Source organism: Cervus canadensis, chromosome 3 (assembly GCF_019320065.1).
Source record: "Cervus canadensis isolate Bull #8, Minnesota chromosome 3, ASM1932006v1, whole genome shotgun sequence".
Taxonomy (NCBI): domain Eukaryota; kingdom Metazoa; phylum Chordata; class Mammalia; order Artiodactyla; family Cervidae; genus Cervus; species Cervus canadensis.
The window spans coordinates 77,542,205-77,564,066 of NC_057388.1; the positions used below are offsets into that span (position 1 = coordinate 77,542,205).

Genomic DNA, 21,862 nt, shown 5'->3' on the forward strand with positions numbered 1-21,862 from the left:
GTGTATCTTCCACGGCATTGCAGATCACTTACACATTAAGTGTCTTGACTTTGCAGGTGGTTTAATTGCTAATTGTATGGGTGGTCCATTAAGAAACTGACCCCTCTACCCCTCTGTTCTTCTTACAGTTCTTGGCACTGGGCACACATTATGGCAAGGTTTATTTACTTGATGTCCAGGGGAACATCACTCAGAAGTTTGATGTAGTAAGTATCCAGAATAATGTGTGAACTGAATTTCATGCTGAAATTTGTGCTTTGGAATATTTGTTTTAGCCATTTGTTCTAAGAGCATAAAGAAAGGGTCATTATCAGTTAAATCAGACTGCTAAGAGTTCTACTCTGAACTTTATAGCCCATGCTAAAAATTTTAAAGGTGAACTTACAAAGAGAGAGGTCTATTTATAGGCATACACATACACACATTATGTATTTTCATTGGTATCTTCTACAGAAAATCCTTTTAAAAATGTATTTTTTATGAATCTGTTTAATTGCAGATCTTTAGGTAATTGTAGCCATCTATTTGGCTTTAAATGGAGCATTTAAAATACCCCTATGTATGTTCATTTTAAATTGTAACAATGTGGGGTGTCTAGGTGGATTGTTATTAAAAGAAAAAGCTTTACTTTTATTGGTGATTCATGGTGCTGATTTTCATAGCCGGGGGTGGGGTGGGGGGTGGGGGTGGGGGAAGGGCGTTGTGGAATCCTTGAAGTGTGAAGCCCCTCATTTGATGACTAATGTCAGTTGTAAGAACATGCACCATCATCTTCTCCAGATGCCAAATGTAATTGAAAATTGATTGATCACCTTGCTGGTTAAGTTTATCTCTTCTAAATATATAAAGCTAATATTTTATGTGAATGTTTTGAGGGTTGAACTCTTAGGGAATTATATTGATTGAAAGAGAAGAGCCAGGCTTTTTATTTCTTTAACTGTGATTTGGAATCACCAAGGGTAAAAGCAGTGTTAAATTTGAAGCTTCATTTTGGTGTTTAAGATGGGCCTTGAAAGTATCAAGTGTCCAAGGTTGTGAGAACGTGAACCTTTGGGATGAAAAAGGTGACCATTTTAGGGAGCAGATGTTCCTTTTGTGAAGAAAGACTCAGCATTTGTTTCATCATGAGGAATTGGTGTAGCTTACAAAGAAGCTTACAGTTTCTAAAGCTGACACATTGTATATGAAAGGTTTCAGGGTGCCTTGTTTTGCTTTAAGGAAAGGGCACCACAAATAATGAAGGAATCCTTGGAATTTTTGGAATAGTCCAGGGAGAGAAATATGCACTCTAATCACTGATCCCATCAGGTAAATGGTGGGTTGTTGTTTTGCTTCAGCATCCCTTTCAGACAAGAGGAATATACCTTTATTTTTTGTTTGGCCACACCACACAGCATTTGGGATCTTAGTTCCCCAAACAGGAATCGAACCTGTTTTGAATGTTCCCTGCATTGAAAGTGCAGGATCTTAACCACTGGACCACCAGAGAAGTCCAAGGGGGATATACTGTTGACCTTTTCTCTTCTCCTTACTTGACACTGGATACCCATTTTGATGATATAATAAGCATTTGGTCTTTCCATTGTTGTTGTTCAGTTGCCCAGACATGTGGTATAGGACCTAGCCTCTTGCGACCGCATGGACTGCAGCATGCCAGGCCTCTCTGTCCCTCTCCATCTCCTGAAGTTTGCCCACGTTCATGTCCATTGCATCAGTGGTGCCATCCAGCCATCTCATCCTCTGACGCCCTCTGTTCTTTCTGCCCTCAATCTTTCCCAGCATCAGGGACTTTTCCAGTGAGTCAGCTGTTCACATCAGATGACCAAAATACTGGAGTTTCAGCTTCAGCATCAGTTCTTCCAGTGAGTGTTTCAGGATTGATTTCCCTTCAGATTGATGTCCTTGCTGTCCAAGGGACTCTTAGAAGTCTTCTCCAGCACCACAGTTTGAAGGCATCAATTCTTTGGTGCTTTGCCTTCTTCATGGTCCAGCTTTTAAAATCATATGTGACCACTGGGAAGACCATAGCCTTTACTGTACAGACCTTTGTCAGCAGAGTAATGTCTCTGCTTTTCAACACACTCTCTAGGTTTGTCATAGCTTTCCTGCCAAGAATCAAATGTCTTCTGATTTCATGGCTACAGTCACCATCTGCAGTGATTTTAAAGCCCAAGAAGAGGAAATCTGTCTCTACTTCCACGATTTCCCCTTCTATTTGCCATGCAGTAATGGGGCCAGATGCTATGATCTTAGGTTTTTTTAACATTTAGTCTTAAGCTGGCTCTTTCATTCTCCTCCTTCACCTTCATCAAGAGGCTCTTTGGTTTCTCTTCACTTTCTGCCATTAGAGTGGTACCATCTGCATATCTGAGGTTGTTGATGTTTCTCCCATGTATTTTGATCCCGGCTAGTAACTCCCAGCCTGGCATTTCTCATGATGTGCTCAGCATATAGGTTAAACAAACTGGGTGACAGCAGACAGCCCTGTGGTACTCCTTTCTCAATCCTAAACCAATCAGTTGTTCCATACAGGGTTCTAACTGTTGTGTCTTGACCCACATACAGGTTTCTCATCCATTAAAACATGAGCTGGTGCTGGGCAGAGCTCTCTTCACTAAAAGCTTGCTTGGATGCTGTCTTAAACTTCCAGCTCCAGTTTAATGATTCTGTTAACATTCTGCTTCTAAGTATGTCTTTTTAATATTGTATAGAAACTACTTGACTCCTAAGGTTCACAAGACAGACACTGCGGGTTTCATGGCCAAAAGAGAAACCAGGAGAGACACTGTAGGAGTTTATTCATGTCTTCCTTCCTTCCTTCCTTCATGTAGTCCTCCTGTCTACTCCCTATAAGCCTTCAGCTTTATCTTCTCTGATATTAGTTTTATGTCAGGTGTATTTTACATCCTTTCCCAGGTAACTCCTGGTTCTCTGTATTCAGGCCTGCCCATATGACCTCTTTGAAATTTAAGTTCTTTATAGCTTGCACTTATTTTTGGTAGGAGACAAAGATGGTTTGGTGCTCTTTTTGTTTGTTTACCTGACACCAGAATTTAATAGTCTGCTGTAGAGAAGTTTTTCACGAGGCCCTGAGTCTACATGAACCATTACCGTATAAAGTATATGACTTTGAGGTGACAAATTTCAGAATGTCATATTTTGAAAGGAGGCTTAATCTTCACCTTCTCATCTCAGATGAGTTTTCTGCTTTGTTATTTTATTTTCCCATTTCTGATGATGTGGTTGCTTGGGGGTGGGGGGGCTCTGTATCAGTACTCTTGGAAAAGCATTCAATTCTAAAAACACCATTATGGCTTTAATTTGCAGATTTTCTTTGCAGTGATTGCCATATTCAATCAAGAACTGTTTTCTTCATTTGAAATGTAGCAAGAGTGAAACAAGTATTAAAAAAAATTAGTGAATTACTTCTAGGTGAAACTAATTTAAACAAATTAAAATTAGATAAAATAATACCTTACACTTGCATAACACTTTTTTTATTTTCTCAAGAACTGTCTCTTTAACCCATTCATTGTATTTATAGTTTTTGATTGAAGTGATGAAGCAATATTCACGATTCTCATTTATTGATAGGGTTTTGTTTGTCAGAGGATGGGGACATAAAAGAATATTTTTCAAAGGTTTCCCAAATGATTCTGCTATTTGTATTGGAATAGAGTCATTGTACTAGGTGCTGTATAACTTTACTTTAAATGCATATTATATAAAAGAAGAAGTAACTAAACAAATCATTCTGCATGTTGAAAGTGATTTGCTTTCCCATTAATATTTCAGGAGAAATACTGATTAGCAGATTAACTCTACAAAAGCCAAGCAGATGGCTTACTGATGACGTAGCAATTCCACTCCTAAGTACACAATCAAGAAAACTGAATGCAATGCCTGTGTCCCCCAAAATATATATGTGTAGAAGAATGTTAATAGGTTAATTTGTAATAACTCCAAACTAGAAACAACCCAAATGTCCGTCCATAGAAGAATGGATAAACCCATGATGGTATATTCTCAGTGATTAAAAAGAAGAAACTATTGCAGCATGCAGCAGCATGAATGAATTTTACTGTCTTACTGTTCAACCAAAGAAGCCAGACACAAATGTGTACATGTTGCATGATTCCCTTTATGCTGATCAAGAGAAGGCAAAAATCACACTATGGTGATAGAAGTCAGATTATTATTTGACCTGGGAGAGACCACAGGTAGAATCTTCTGAAGTATTAATAATTGTCTCTATCTTGGTGGTTTCCTGGGTGTGTACGTGTGTAAAAATCACTGAACCACATATCTGAGATTTGTGCACTTTATTCTGTGTGAATTATACCTCAGTAACATGCACATGCACCTACAGAAATACCTCCACATGTGTATGTCTCTCTAACCTTGAAAGTGAAGTCACTCAGTCATGTCCAACTCTTTGCGACCCCATGGACTGTAGCCTACCAGGCTCCTCAGTCCATGGAATTTTCCAGGCAAGAGTACTGGAGTGGGTTGCCATTTCCTTCTCCAGGGGATCTTCCCAACCCAGGGATTGAACCCCGGTCTCCCGCACTGCAGGCATACACTTTACCGTCTGAGCCACCAGGGAGCAGTGCTCAAATTATCCTTTTCCTGTTGAAGCAACCTTTTCCTCTACTTGTTTCTAAATACCAGCACATTTTCTAAGTTGGTATCTTGTTCAGAGATCTTTATATAAATGGATCACACCACTGAGATTTTTCTTTCACTGTATATTCTTCTATCATTACATAAAAAGGTTGATAGAGAGGAGCCTGTGCTACCCACCCATCTATGACTCTTCTTTGTTGATCAAAAGTGTAAACCACCAGGGTGATGATTTATTTTGCATGTTGATGTTGAGATTTCAATACATCTGAAAGGATACTCATTAAAATGCTTTAGCCACACATGTGTTTTTTAAAGATTTTATCCCTAGGTATAACTTTATATTAATTCAAATTCAGATTGAATTGATAAGGTTCAATTTTACTTAACTCACAGAATAAAAATTAAAATAGGCCTAGCTTCTCAGGTAAAGGGCTCAAGTTGCTTAGAAAATTCCCTGCTTGAATATGGATCAGATCATATTCTCCTGAGTAAAGGTTATCTTAATTGCTTACACAGTGTGTGACATATGACTTCAGAATCCTTAGAGAATCTCAAATTCCTTTTAAGTTCCCACATGGTGTCCATACCCATATGATGTCATTGATCATAGTAGTTACTTTTTCTTTAATAGCCTTCTTAACTATATTAATTTTTTGTTGTTGTTGTTGTTCAGTCTCTTGGTCGTATCTAGCTGTTTGTGACCCCATGGACTACAGCACGCCAGGCTTCCCCATCCTTCACTGTCTCCCAGAGCTTGCTCAAACTCATGTCCATCGAGTCGGTGATGCCATCCAACCATCTCGCCCTCTGTTGTCCCCTTTTCCTCCTGCCTGATTCAATCTTTCCCAGCATCGGTGTCTTTTCTAATGAGTCGACTCTTTGTGTTAGGTGGTCACGGTATTGGAGCTTCAGTTTCAGCATTAGTCCTTCCAATGAATATTCAGGGTTGATTTCCTTTACGATTAACTGGTTTGATCTCCTTGCTGTCCAAGGGACTCTCAAGAGTCTTCTCCAACACCACAGTTCAATTAGGAAGACTATGAAACTGTGAGCAAATTATTCATTAGGAATACATACTTTGAAGCAATGAACAAATTATTTTTGGAGCCTTATTTCATGTGTTTTAAATCTTTATTCTTCCAAGTGTGCCACGTGGAGAGCAAAGAACTCCACTGACCAAGCAAATCTCTGCTCTTTATCTTTAGGTGTTTTCTTTGTTGAGAATAGAAAATGCAGAGGTTTGGCTCTCATGGCGCCATGGTGGGGGACATTAGTTAAGTACCTATAAAATGGGTGGTTACAAAAAGGAAGGGATTGGAAAGCAAGGTAAAATTGAACAGTCTTACTGGGAAATTTATAAATATAAAGTTTATCTCTTGAAGAGTGGGATCAGGGTTCTCCTTGAACTCCATATAGCAGAGTCTATTGGTATTTCTATTCCTGTTAACAGGAATGATTCTGTTAACAGTCTGCTTCTAAGTAAGTCTTTTTAATATTGTATAGAAACTACTTGACTCCTAAGGTTCACAAGACAGACACTGCGGGTTTCATGGCCAAAAGAGAAACCAGGAGAGACACTGTAGGAGTTTATTCATGTCTTCCTTCCTTCCTTCCTTCATGTAGTCCTCCTGTCTACTCCCTATAAGCCTTCAGCTTTATCTTTGTTGTTTTTTGTTGTTGTTTTAAATTTTTTTGAAATAGAGTTGATTTTCAATGTTTTTCACGTGTATAGCAAAGTAATTCAGTTACACACACACTCACACATATATGTGTATATATTTCTTTTTTACATTCTTTCCCATTATAAGTTGTTATAAGATATTGAGTATAATTTCCAGAGCTATATAGCTATATAGTAGGTCCTTTTTTGTTATCTATTATATATATACACACACACACACACATATATATATAGTAGTATGTATATTTAAATCCCAGACTCCTAATTTATCACTCCTTGCCCCTTTGGTAACTGTGTTTCTTTTCTATGTCTGTGAGTCTATTTCTCTTTCTTAAGTTCACTTGTGTCATTTTTTTTTTTTTTTTAGATTCCTGCATACAAGTGGTATATGATTGTCTTTCTCTGGTTTACATCACTTAGTATGATAATCTATAGGTCTATGTATGTTGCTGCAAACGGCATTATTCTATTCCTTACTGCTAATATCGGTACTTTCTTTTGATCACATGAAATTAAAAACCTAGATTTCTGTGAAAACTAGCTCACACTGCAGTAACTGAACACCCCACTATGAGGTCTAAGCATCCAAGACCCTTGTCATATGGCTGAAACCTATGTTTCTAATACCAGTTTTAGTTTCTTTCCTCCCTGGTCATTGTGATCTACCCACTGTCTTCTAGGTATTGACTTGGATATGCTTGTTCTAACCTTTTAATCACATATTCCAAGGAAGTTCTTCTTCCATTAAATCCCATTCTTTCTGTGATGTGTGTGTCCTGAAGTGTCCTCTCCTTCAAACTCCTGAATTATTGCTGTTTCATTGAAGTGTTAATACCTCATCGTGTCAATTCCAGCTTCATATTCACACTTAAGCTTTTGGAGGGCAGAGGCCATGTCTCCTGTAGTACCTCCTCCCCGCCCCCACCCCCTCTCCCCCGTCTCTAGTTTCCGGGGATTTTTGGTACCCAGTAAACATACTGGCTGATAATAATGCCTTGAAACATACCCATGAAACTGGTCCTTTTTCTGTCATTACTTAGCCTCTCAGGAGGGCCTGTGAGTCAGATCTCCACTCTATTGTGTATTAGTCAACCCTCACCTTCCCATTGGATTTGTAATTAGAAAATTTATAAATTGCTATCAGAATGTTAACTCCTACTTATGGAAAGTAAGCCTCTCATTCAGTGATACTTGGCAAGTTTTTAAGATATACTCAGACTTTTCCTAGTTGCTATGGGGAATTCATACAGTCAGTAAAGTGTAGAAGCTGAGGAGACTTTGGAGATCATTCTAGATGTGAAAGGTGCCAAGACCAGACGCTGGAGGGGAGCTGGACTCGAGCTGCTTTGTTTCTCTGTTCACTGCCCATGTACTCTTCTGGTCTTCTCTTCTGATTCATTCTAGGCCTTCCTCACATATCTAAGACATTTTCCTCCCCCGAGGTTTAAAACGATATTTTTTTGTGACTGGACCCTGCCTGGGAGTGAGTGACCATGGTCTCATTTCTCTCTTAGGGCTTTGAGACTCAGTCGTCTTTGGATTGCATTTCTGGCCTTTTGCTGCTCTCTTTGGTTTAGAGGAATTCATCTATACTATAAACCAGCTCCTGTTTTCTCTTTTTTGGGTATTGGTATATAAATGTTGTTTGTAGGCTCATCCATCTTTATTTTTACAATTCAGCAAAAGAAATGATTATCTTCTTTCTTCTTGCCTTCTTGGCGAACATGATCCTGAAAATTGATTGTCCTTTAACCTTACCTTCTTAGATTGCATCTTTAATGTTCAAAAACACGTCTTTTTTTTTTTTTTTCCCATGATTTAATCATCTCCTTTTCTTCTGGAATATCCAGTACTTTGTCAAAGTTTATTTATATCTGTGTTGAGGTCATTCCATCCAGAAAATGTGTTTCCTGAGGCAGTTTCTCTGATTTCTCTTTGCATCCTTAGTGCTCAGCATAAAAGCTGGTGATTGTGAGAAAGTAATGAAACCTGGCTGCACCAATAGTTCTGTGTCTGTAAAGTCCCATGTGTCTGGACCATATTCCAGATGATCAAGGTTTTACACCTTCCTGGTCCTGTTCTCCATCAAGATAATTGTGGGGCTTTGCTGGTGGTCCAGAGGCTAGTAAGACTCTGTGCTCCCACTGCAGGGCGTGTGAATTGGATACCTGGTCTCAGTTAACTAGATCCTGCATGTTGCAGCTAAGACCTGGAGTGGGCAAATAAATAAGACATTAAGAAAGATAATTGTGTGTATGTTAAGGGGAATCATATGTGCATGATCATCTCTTTGAGAGTAAATACAAATCCCAGGCATTCGTTATTATCCTGAAGAACCCAGCTCTTTGAGGCTCATTCATAGTGTATCCACGATAGTGTGGGGGCGATGATTCATTAAAAGAACCCTCAGAGCAGATCTGAAAACATAAACCTTCTATCCTTGAAAAGAGATAACCCTGCTCTGCTATTGGCCATAGGGTAGTTCTTTATCAACCTGAAGCACATCCCATCCATAGTGTACAATTCCAGATGCGGCATCATTATTTGGCAAAGTCAGAACAGTAAAAGGATCATGAACAGTGTGGAGACTTAGAGGAGGAGTGTTCAAGTTTGTACATGTGTGGAAGTGAAATTTGAGGTGACTCTTGAAGGATGAGCATTTCTTGATTGTTGGAGTGGATCTAAACACAGAGTATTGCATGCTTCCTATGAAACAGGGTGTCACAGAGGGCAGGGAATGTTGGTCACAGACCTAATCTGCACATACATTTTGTTCTTCTCCAGTAGCTGGAATATAAAGGACTGGAGAGGAAGGAATGGATCGTGAGATGCAATGAGAGCAAATTAGGCAGAAACTTTGCCAGAAGGGTGGAAGGAAAAACAAAAGAAGTGATTTCCTGAGTGTATTTGTGGGCGCTGAGTTTGGAGTGTTGAGGGAAGTGAATGAAACCGCAACAGTGATGGGAAACTGGGTGTCCTGAACCAGAAGACTTTATATATGGATACAAGAGTCTGTATATACAGTTTAATAGCAAATAATTTATACCTTTGAAGGCAAAAGGAGAAGAGGGTGGCACAGGGTGAGATGGTTAGATAGCATCACTGACTCAATGGGCATGAATTTGAGCAAACTAGGAGATGGTGAAGGACAGGGAAGCCTGGCATGCTACAGTCCATGGGGTCGTAAAGAGTCGGACACGACTTACCACCTGAACAAGAACAACAATAACAGCTTATACCTTGAATTTGTTTTTTGTTCATAATAGACTTTTTGGTCTCTGGAAACCCTGACAAAGTATGTTTCAAAGTAAGGGTGTGTTACTTCTTCCATAAACAAGGTCTGTTTTTCTATCTGTATTGTTTTGTTTTTAAAATTGAGGTATAGTTCATTTACAATGTTGTGTTAGTTTCAGATGTACTGACTGAAAAGTGATTCAGTTATACACACACACACACACACACATCTATATATGTATACATTCTTTATCATGTTCTTTTCCATTATGGTTTATCATTGAATATAGAATATAGTTCCCTGTGCTATACTGTAGGAATTATATATAGTTGGTTATCTACTGTAATAGTGTGTATATGTTAATCCTAAGAATTGCTTTGATTTATGAGCCTTCTCTAAAAATTATTTCTTTGGCTATAATTACCAAGTTTTTTGCAGTTGACAAAATCATGATGTGTATCATAAATGAAAACTTAAAGGATATTTTGTTCATCTAAGACATGAAATTCTTTTATAGTTTCCTTATCATTTAGTTGTTTAGTCCTTAGTTTGTATCTCTAGTAAGAAGAAATCCATTACTTGTACAGGCAGCTATTAGCTCTTTGCACTTTAGCTTTTTTTAGTTTAATTGATAGAAATGATGCATACCACACTGTACATGCACACATACGCACTGTACACTTCTTCAGTTCAGTTCAGTTCAGTTGCTCAGTCGTATCTGACTCTTTGCTGCCCCATGGACTGCAGCATGCCAGGCCTCCCTGTCCATCACCAACTCCCAGAGTCTACCTAAACTCATGTCCATTGAGTCGGTGATGCCATCCAAACATCTCATCCTCTGTCGTCCCTTTCTCCTCCCGCCTTCAATCTTTCCGAGTATCAGGGTCTTTTCAAATGAGTCAGCTCTTCACGTCAGGTGGCCAAAGTATTGGAGTTTCAGCTTCAACATCTGTCCTTCCAGTGAACATTCAGGACTGATCTCCTTTAGGATGGACTGGTTGGATCTCCTTGCAGCCCAAGGGTCTCTCAAGAGTCTTCTCCAACACCACAGTTCAAAACCATCAATTCTTCGGCGCTCAGCTTTCTTTATAGTCCAGCTCTCACATCCATACATGACTACTGGAAAATCCATAGCCTTGACTAGATGGACCTTTGTTGGCAAAGTAATGTCCATGCTTTTTGATATTCTGTCTGGGTTAGTCATAACTTTCCTTCTAAGGAGTAAACATCTTTTAATTTCATGGCTGTAGTCACCATCTGCAGTGATTTTGGAGTCCCCAAAAAATAAAGTCAGCCACTGTTTCCACTGTTTGCCCATCTATTTGCCATGAAGTGATGAGACCGGATGCCAAGATCTTAAGTTTTCTGAATGTTGAGCTTTAAGCCAACTTTTCACTCTCCTCTTTCACTTTCATCAAGAGGCTCTTTAGTTCTTCTTCACTTTCTGCCATAAGGGTGGTGTCATCTGCATATTTGAGGTTATTGATATTTCTCCCACTTCTTAGAGTGGCTAAAATTACACTTCAGGACTGACCATACCAAGTCTTGGTGAGGGCGTAGAGAAAGTGAATCTCATCCACTACTGGTGAAAACGTCAAAAGATGTAACCACTTTGCAAAACAGTATGGTGGTTTTATAAAACATTAAACACGCACTTACTATACGATCCAGCTATTTCAGGAAATGAAAGCATATGCTGATCTGAAGACTTGTGCATGAATGTTCGTGTAATTTTTTGTTTATAATAACTCTAAAGTGGGTCTGTATGTCCATCTCTAGTGAACAGATAAACAGAATGTGACACATCCACATGATGGCCTTCTGTTCATCCACAGGAAGGAATGAACATTTGAGACACATTACAACATGGATGGATCTCCAATCTATCGGGTTAAGTTGAAGATACCATACTTAAAAGACTACATACCATATTGTTAAGTTGTTCGGTTGCTAAGTCATACCCGAATCTTTGAAAACACACATTATATGGCTGTATTTATATACAATTCTAGAAAATACAAGCAAATCTATAGTGACAGAAAGCAGATCAGTGGTTGCCTGGAGATGGGCAGAGAAATGGTATTGTTGCAGGAGTGGGCACCCCTTCCAGGGCCTGAAGGGGTGCTCTTGTCTAACACTCGGAATTGAATTGTCCAAGGAGACAGGTGTGCTGAGAACGCAAGAGACTTCTTTGGCAAGGGGTGCCTGGGCAGAGAGCAGGAGGGTGAGGGGACCCAGGAGGACTCCTGTGTCATGGGGCACACAGCCTCTGGTTTTATGGTGATGGGATTAGTTTCCAGACGGTCTGTGGCCGGTCATCCTGACGCAGGGCCCTTCCTGGTGGCACACTCGTTGCTCAGCCGACGTGGATGCCAAACGAGAGGAGTTCTGGGAGGTGGTGGGACACGTGCCGTCTCCTTTTGACGTTTCCCGAATTCTTCCAGTTGGTGTTGACTTTTCAGTTCCATGTTCCTTACCAGGACTTCCTGTCATAAAGTAACTCATGCAATGGTTCCTGTAGTTCCTGGTCAGGATGGGTGGTTTCAGTCAGCATGTTTCCCCTAACAGTATGGTGGGATTACAAAAGTAGTATAGAAACCTAAATGTCCATCAAAAGAGGAATGGATAAAGGAGATGTGGTACGTATATACAATGGAATCTTACTCAGCCATAAAAAGAACAATGTAATGTCGCTTGCAGTGATGTGGATGGATCTAGAGATTATCGTACTAAGTGAATTAAGTTAGAGAAAGACAGACATCATATGATATTGCTTATATGTGTAATCTAAAATAGTGGCACAAATGAACTTATTTACAAAACAGGAATAAAGTCATGAATATAGAAAACAAACTTACAGTTACCGGGGGAGGGGAAAGAGGCAGGGAGAGAGAAACTGGGAGGCTGGGGTTGACATACATACTTGTTTAGCTGCTCAGTCGTGTCTGACTCCTTTGTGATTCCATGGAGCCTGCCAGGCTCCTTTCTCCATTCCCGGGCAAGAATATTGGAGTGTGTTGCCATTTCCTTCTCCAGGGGATCTTCATGACCCAGGGATTGAACCCATGTTACCTGCATTGGCATGTGCCCTTCCTGTTTAGGGCGCGAACCACCAGGAAAGCCTGAAAATCCACTACTATATATAAAATAGATAACTAATAAGGACCTACTGTATAGCACAGGGAACTGTACACAATAATCTATAATAACCTACATGGGAAAAGAATCTACAAAAGAGTGAATATTTGTATAACTGATACACTGCTGTACAACAGAAACAAATGCAACATTATAAATCAACTATATTATGAAATTTTAAAAAATGTATAAAAATCTCAAAAGTGGCTTTAAGAAACTTTCAGGGCTGTACATTCATTATATTGATTGTGGCAAAGGTTTCGCTAGTATATATTTATGTCACAATTTTGCCAAATTTAATATATACAGTTTGCTGTATGTCAGTTACATCTCAGTAAACCTGCTTTTTAAAAATAAAAATGGCAAACTAGAAAGAATAACATGTTCCCAGTGGTGTTATCTACACTTCAAAATGTTAGGTGCATTTATGTAACTGTTGGGTATTCTTTAAGGTGCTTGATAGTATAAACAACACCATACAGAGTGGGATCTAAATTATCTAGTTTTTGGCTTCTTTGGCCTTCCTTTAAGTTATGAGTCAAAGGGGAAAATTAAGAAAAAAAAATTTTTATCTAACATTTTCCTTGGTTTTTTTTTTTTTTTTTAAGTTGAAGTAAGTTGATTTGTAATATTGTGTTAGTTTCAGGCATATAACATAGTGATTCAGTTAGTATTTTCACAGATTATCTTCCATTATAGGTTATTACTAGATAATAAGTACAATCCCCTGAGTTATGTGGCAGTTCTTGTTGCTTATTTGTTTCATCTATAGTAATTCAAACCCCTAATTTGTCCCTTTCCTGCTCGCTCTCCTTTTTATCAACCATAACTTTGTTTTCTATATCTGTGACTCTGTTTCTGTTTTGCACATACATACATTTGTATTGGTTTTTTAGATTCTACATGAAAGTGATCTCATACAGTATTTGTCTTTCTCTGTCAGACTTATTTCACTAAGCATAATATTCCCTTGGTCCATCAGTGTTGCTTCAAATGGCAGTGGTTCATTCTTTTTTATGGCTGAGTAATATTCCATTGTGTGTGTGTGTGTGTACCAACCTCCTCTTCTTAATCAAATTTGCTGTTGATGGGCACTTGGATTGTTTCCATGTCATGTCTATTGCAAGTAATGCTGATATGAGCCTTGAGGTGCATCTGTCTTTTCAAATTAGTATTTTCTGTTTTTCTGGAAATATACCCAGGAGTGGAGTTGCTGGATCATATGGCAGTTCTGTTTTTATTTTTTTAAGTAGCCTTCATTTGTTTTCCATAGTGGTTGCACCAAATTACCTTCTCACCAACAGTGTAGGAGGGTTCCCTTTTCTCTGTATACTTACCAACATGTGCAGTTTTAGACTTTTTGATGATAGCCATTTTGATAGGTTTGAAGTGATACGTTGTTGTTTTTATTTGCGTTTCTCTAATATTTAGTGATGTTGAACATCGTTTCACATGCCTGTTAGCCATCTGAATGTCTTCTTTGGAGGTCCAGTGGCACCTTTGATTAGTGCATTGTTACTTATACAGTATTTTCATTGTTTCTGACCAATGAAATATGGTTGGGGAAAATACCAGAAGTTCAATGCACATGTGAAATGGAAGAATTTTGCCAGTATTGCCAATATCTTTTTTCTATTTTGGTTCTGTATTTGCACAAGTAATCCATTTTCTATATTGTATATTCCTTTTAGGGGGGCCTCTGCCTTTTATAGAAATGATGCAGTAACTCAGAAAGGAATAACTGAATAAGTTAGAATTTTTTTTAGGTTCGCCCTTAGCATGGGTGCTCTATTTTAGACAGGAAAAATGGGTTTGTTTGAAATAATGAAATGAACAAATTCTCTACTGAATATCTCATTTGGGTACATCTCCCTTGTTAGCTGAAAGTCTTCCAGAATTTCATTAAATTTTCTGGAGGAATTGAGTTTCATCTCAGAGGGAGAGAATTAAATACTGTTAGGTAGTCTTAACATTTGACTGCATTTTATGTAGTGTATGAAAGTTAATATATTAGTCAGGGAACTTGGGTTGCTCAGTGACAGAAATCCATCTCAGCCAGGCTTAACTGTCTGTGCAATTTACTGGCTCTCTTGTAAGTGAAGTGGGTCTTTGGGATCCGCATAGCATCTTAGAGCAACGTTCACTTCTGGGATAGGTTTTTTTTTTTTTTTGTCTGGTGGGCACCATGGGTAGCCCACAGTCCAAGACTGATGATGCCTCAGAACTATAATCCTCATAAACAAGGTAGGACTCCATCAGTGACTGTGGGTAAAATCTACCAGGAAGGACTTTGAGTCTGGTTGGGTTGCATTCTTCTACCTGAATTAGTGGCTATTGGTTGTTTAGGCTAGGCCTGAGTTGAAAGCGGGAATTGGGAGGGAGGAGGGGGCAGCTGAATTGCATTCTAATCATATAGAATGTGTTTCTCTATTTTAAAAAAAAGCAGGTGTAAAACTGCCTGGAGCCAACTTTTCAGTGCCCTATACACCTAAAGAACGATGCTAAATCTAGGCGAGATAGAGGCATAAACATTCTTAGGTGGGCTGGAGAATCTTGTGACTGATTCTCTCCTTTGAACAAATCCTTTGAGGTGAAATCAGCAGGGCAGACATAATGAACATCTTTTAAAAAGTAATTTTAGTGGATTGTAGTTGAGTTTGGGGCTTCCCCTGTGATTCAGTGGTAAAGAATCCGCCTGCCAAACAGGAGATGCGGGTTTGATCCCTGGGTTGGAAAGATCCTCCGGTGAAGGAAATGGCAACCCACTCCAGTATTCTTGTCTGGTAAATTCCATGGACAGAGCAGCCTGTTGGTCTACAGTCCATGGGGTTGCAAAAGTTGGACGTGACTTAGCGACTAGACAACAACAACAAATAGTTGATTTGTAGTGCTGTATTAGTTTCTGGTGTGCAGCAAAATGAATCAGTTTTACATCTACATATAGTCATTCCTTAGATTCTTTTACCATGTAGGTCATTACAGAGTACTGAGTAGAGTTTCCTGTGCTATACTATGAACATTTTTAAGGTTTGTTGACTATTTCGTTGCACTTCAGTTAAGTTCAGTTGCTCAGTTGTGTCCGATTCTTTATGACCCCATGAATCACAGCATGCCAGGCCTCTCTGTCCATCACCAACTCCCAGGGTTTACTCAAACTCATGTCCATCGAGTTGGTGATGCCATCCAGCCATCTCATCCTCTGTCATCCCCTTCTCCTCCTGTCCCCAATCCCTCCCAGCATCAGGGTCTTTTCCAATGAGTCAACTCTTTGCGTGAGGTGGCCAGAGTATTGGAGTTTCAGCTTCAGCATCAGTCCTTCCAGTGAACAACCAGGACTGATCTCCTTTGGAATGGACTGGTTAGATCTTCTTGCAGTCCAAGGGACTCATTGCACTTAAGTTGTACCAAAATATATTCCCACCAGCACTGGGTGAGAATATGTTGGTATATCTCATCAAGTTGCATTGACTGTCATCATTCAAACATTCTTTGCCACTTAAATTTCTATAAAATGGGAATTGATCTCAGGTATATATATATATTTTTGGTTACTAATGAGGCCATGTACTCTTGAGAATTGTTAGTTTCTATACTTTGTCAGTATGTATATAAACTTCTAAATTGATTTGTAATTAAATAGTTCATTGTTGTTAAGTAGAAATAACAGCATTGATTTGGGTAGCTCTTGTGATGTCTCAATCAGAAGTCACCAACCAGTCAAATTTAATAACTTGCAAACAAATCTTTCATTAGCTTGAGTGGGCAGACAGACTGAAACCACAATCACAGACAACAGGCCAATCTGATTACACGGACCACAGCCTTGTCTAACTCAATGAAACTAAGCCATGCCATGTGGGGCCACCCAAGACGGTCAGGTCCTGGTGGAGAGGTCTGACAAAATGTGGTCCACTGGAGAAGGGAATGGCAAACCACCTCAGTATTCTTGCCTTGAGAACCCCATGAACAGTATGAAAAGGCAAAAAGAGAGGATACTGAAAGAGGAACTCCCCAGGTCGGTAGGTGCTCAGTATGCTGTTGGAGATCAGTGGAGAAATAACTCCAGAAAGAATGAAGGGATGGAGCCAAAGCAAAAACAACACCCAGTTGTGGGTGGGACTGGTGATAGAAGCAAGGTTCAATGCTGTAAAGAGCAGTATTGCATAGGAACCTGGAATGTTAGGTCCATGAATCAAGGCAAATTGGAAGTGGTTAAACAGGAGATGACAAGAGTGAACATCGACATTCTAGGAATCAGCGAACTTAGATGGACTGGAAGGGGTGAATTTAACTCAGATGACCATTATATCTACTACCGTGAGCAGGAATCCCTTAGAAGAAATGGAGTAGCCATCATACTCAACACAAGAGTCCAAAATGCAGTACTTGGATGCAATCTCAAAAATGACAGAATGATCTCTGTTCGTTTCCAAGGCAAACCATTCGATATCATGGTAATCCAAGTCTCTGCCCTGACCAGTAATGCTGAAGAAGCTGAAGTTGAACGATTCTATGAAGACCTACAGGACCTTTTAGAACTAACACCCCAAAAAGATGTCCTTTTCATTATAGGGGACTGGAATGAGAAAGTAGGAAGTCAAGAAACACCTTCAGTAACAGGCAGATTTGTCCTTGGAGTACAGAATGAAGCAGGGCAAAGGCTAATAGAGTTTTGAGAAGAGAATGCACTGGTCATATCAAACACCCTCTTCCAACAACACAAGAGAAGACTCTACACATGGACATCACCAGATGGTTGACACCAAAATCAGATTGATTATATTATTTGCAGCCAAAGATGGAGAAGCTCTATACAGTCAGCAAAAACAAGACCGGGAGCTGACTGTGACTCAGATCATGAACTACTTATTGCCACATTCAGACTTAAATTGAAGAAAGCGGAGAAAACCACTAGATCATTCAGGTATGACCTAAATCAAATCCCTTATGACTATACAGTGGAAGTGAGAAATAGATTTAAGGGACTAGATCTGATAAACAGAGTGCCTGATGAACAGTGGATGGAGGTTCGTGACATTGTACTGGAGACAGGAATCAAGACCATCCCCAAGAAAAAGAAATGCAAAAAAGCTAAATGGCTGTCTGAAGAGGCCTTACAAAGAGCTGTGAAAAGAAGGGAAGGGAAAAGAAAAGGAGAAAAGGAAAGATATACTCATTTGAATGCAGAGTTCCAAAGAATAGCAAGGAGAGATAAGAAAGCCTTCCTCAGCGATCAATGCAAAGAAATAGAGGAAAACAATAGAATGGGAAAGTCTAGAGATCTCTTCAAGAAAATTAGAGATACCAAGGGAACATTTCATGCAAAGATGGGCTCAATAAAGGACAGAAATGGTAGGGACCAACAGAAGCAGAAGATATTAAGAAGAGGTGGCAAGAATACACGGAAGAACTGTACAAAAAAGATCTTCATGACCCAGATAATCACAATGGTGTGATCACTCCCCTAGAGCCAGACATCCTGGATGTGTGAAGTCAAGTGGGCCTTAGGAAGCATCAGTACGAACAAAGCTAGTGGAGGTGATGGAATTCCAGTAGAGCTATTTCAAATCCTAAACGATGATGTTGTGAAAGTGCTGCACTCAATATGCCAGCAAATTTGGAAAACTCAGCAGTGGACACAGGACTGGAAAAGCTCAGTTTTCATTCCAAGTCCAAAGAAAGGTAATGCCAAAGAATGCTCAAACTACCGCACAATTGCACTCATCTCACACACTAGTAAGGTAATGCTCAAAATTCTCCAAGCCAGGCTTCAGCAATATGTGAACCGTGAACTTCCAGATGTTCAAGTTGGTTTTAGAAAAGGCAGAGGAACCAGAGATCAAATTGCCAACATCTGCTGGATCATTGAAAAAGCAAGAGAATTCCAGGAAAATATCTATTTCTGCTTTATTGACTATGCCAAAGCCTTTGACTATGTGGATCACAATGAACTGTGGAAAAGTCTGAAAGAGATGGGAATACCAGACCACCTGACCTGCCTCATAAGAAACCTGTATACAGGTCAGCAAGCAACAGTTAGAACTGGACATGGAACAACAGACTGGTTCCAAATAGGAAAAGGAGTATGTCAAGGCTGTATATTGTCACCCTTCTTATTAACTTATATGCAGAGTACATCATGAGAAACACTGGGCTGGAGGAAGCACAAGCTGGAATCAGGATTGCCTGGAGAAATATCAATAACCTCCGATATAAAGATGACACCACCCTTATGGCAGAAAGTGAAGAACTAAAGAGCCTCTTGATGAAAGTGAAAGAGGAGAGTGAAAAAGTTGGCTTAAAGCTCAACATTCAGAAAACTAAGATCATGGCATCCGGTCCCATCACTTCATGGCAAATAGATGGGGAAACAGTGGAAACAGTGGCTGACTTTATTTTTCTGAGCTCCAAAATCATTGCAGATGGTGATTGCAGCCATGAAATTAAAAGACGCTTACACCTTGGAAGGAAAGTTATGACCAACCTAGACAGCATATTAAAAAGCAGACACATTACTTTGTCCACAAAGGTCTGTCTAGTCAAGGCTATGGTTTTTCCAGTGGTCATGTATGGTTGTGAGAGTTGGACTATGAAGAAAGCTGAGTGCTGAAGAATTGATGCTTTTGAACTGTGGTGTTGGAGAGTCCCTTGGACTGCAAGGAGATCCAACCAGTCCATCCTAAAGGACTGCAAGGAGATCCAACCAGTCCATCCTAAAGGAGCTCAGTCCTGAGTGTTCATTGGAAGGACTGATGCTGAAACTGAAACTCCAGTACTTTGGCCACCTGATGCAGAGAGGTGACTCATTGGAAAAGATCCTGGTGCTGGGAAAGATTGAGGGCAGGAGGAGAAGGTTACAAAGAGGATGGGATGGTTGGATGGCATCACCGACACAATTACATGGGTTTGAGTAGACTCTAGGAGTTGGTGATGGACAGGGAAGCCTGGCATGCTGCGGTTCATGGGGTCACAAAGAGTTGGACATGACTGAGTGACTGAACAGAACTGAACTTGAGTGGGTTATTTTACCTTTCCTTCGCTTTCTTTATAAAATGTAGAGTATAGTCACTCCCCTGATTTATGTGACTATTTTAAGGAATCTTTGTAAAATAATGTATTGTAAAGTATGTAGTGTGAGGAGCAGTCACTGATAGCCCTTAAGAGGAATGGGGTCAAGTCAAGAGACTGATTGCATGACATTTACGACACTTTCTGAAGGAGAGCTGTTAGTTTTGAATTTCATTTGTATGGTTGGCTTTCGCTCTATTCTGTAGAACAGGAGACATGGGGGAGAGGTAGGAAGGGAAGGAGTGCGGGAGGCACTAGGAAAAACAAAAGAGAAGGGAAGACACTCTTGTTCTTATCCACTAATTTGCATCTGGCTCTGTCACATCGCTTTTTTATTTGGGGAGCGGGCATCTTTTATCATTGGACTGAAGTAGGCTTACTTCTTTGAAGTTTTAAGAACATGTTTACTTATGTAACTTGGTTCTGCAAATGGATCCCAGTGCAGCTCTAGTGAGTTGACTTCAGGAGTTTCTTTTCAGTGTAGAGACATTGCAACGTGGTCTCCAAGATGCTTCTTTGAAGAACTGTTGAGAGATTACAGTCTACTTGGGAGATGACTTAATGGAGAATTGATAAAGTAGTGATTGTACACCGGAGAGCATTATAACGATAATTTCTGTGGTAAAAGTAGAGATGAATTTGTGAAGTTTTAAATGGTCTTTCTTCATCTTATGCCTGAAAAGGCACTTGGCATTTTCCGTTTGGTTAATAACTTGGTCTCAGTCATTTAAACTATTTGTACTGCCCTTTTGGGCTAAGTGATTTCTTTTTCCCCCAACCTGTGGAAGCACAAAGGCTTTAATTTCTCAGAGATTGGTTTTAGATAAAGAGAATGCATTAGCATCCCTGTGCTATTATTAAGTCACGAATAAAAGTGAGAAGAATAAGAACATTTGTACTCCTGACAGGCTTTTCCTTTATCACTGATGCTTTCGTTGACTTGATATTGAGAAATTGAGTAAAGATACCTGGTGAGATAGATGTTCAGATAGCTCTGTAGTCATCATGAGTTTGCATTGTGTTCACTTTTCTTGAGCAGGTTTTGTTAATTAAGTTTCTGCTCATAGGTGGACTAGCAGTGACGTAGCAGACTCTTAGGACCTGGACAGTCTAAGGGATAACCCTTTCAGACTTCGTTTTAAAGACTAGTGATATGCTTATTATTCCTTTTCTAGTTACAGTAAGTCCACTACACGTGAATGAGTTCTGTTTCAAGAGTGCATTTGTAAGTCCAACAAAATTAGCTTAGCTTCCCAACTGACACAATTGGCCACATAGTGCTGGACTGTAATAGGTTTATAATACTTTTCACACGAATAATACATTGAAAACAAACACAAAAAACATGTTAACTCTTAAAGCAGAGGACCTTGAAAAGTACAGTGGTACAGCCCAACAGCTGGCATACAGGGGCACGGCCACATCTTTGAAAGCGCACAACTTGAAGTTTCATATGTAGGGGGCTTACTGTATATGGACTCAGATGTGACGGCCACATTTTTGTTGTCTTAACTCTTATAGAAAAATGTATTATATGCTCTGGGGCAGTGTTCTCTGGGAAAAAAGTGGAATTTTATATTTTGAAATCATAGTGTTGAACCCTGTAGGCTGGGAATCTTGGGGACATGGCCAGCAGGGGAGGACGCCGTATTCATCACCTGTCTGTCAAACATATTTGGGTGGTCAAACGTTAGTGTTTATTTCTAACCTAAGTTATTATTTGAAATAATTTAGCAAGTTGGGCTGTCTTCCATGTGGTTTCTTATTGAAGGGCCTGCACTGTGCCTTCTCTGCTGAGTCCTGGCTCCCTGGGCTGATAGCACTTAACTTCCCTCAGCAAGGTCCTACCTTTTAATTAGACCATGTATCCCTCATTAGTCCTTGTTTCTTTGTCAGTGGTGTCATTGGGATTCTCTAGGCAAGAATACTGGAGTGGATTGCCGTGCTTTCCCAGAGGGGATCTTCCCGACCCAAGGATTGAACCCACGTCTTTTATGTCTCCTGCATTGGCAGGCAGGTTCTTTACCACTGGCATCACCTGGGAAGCCCTTTAGTGGGCCAGACAATGTTAAGTTTCTCTTTGAATCTAAATACTGTTGCCGGGTTTCCCTGGT

General features: G+C 39.8%; 1 protein-coding gene across 2 annotated transcripts in view; it reads left to right on the forward strand.

The window, feature by feature from the left end:
* Nucleotides 1-21,862, forward strand: part of VPS41 (VPS41 subunit of HOPS complex) — a 409,984-nt gene that overhangs the window by 48,335 nt on the left and 339,787 nt on the right. The window contains exon 4 of one of the 2 annotated variants that reach the window (XM_043463545.1): nt 129-206. The exons of the other annotated variant lie outside the window; for it this stretch is intronic. Within the exon in view, the coding sequence (XP_043319480.1) occupies nt 129-206 (78 nt within the window). The remainder of the gene's footprint in view (nt 1-128; nt 207-21,862) is intronic. 2 annotated transcript variants of the gene reach the window in all.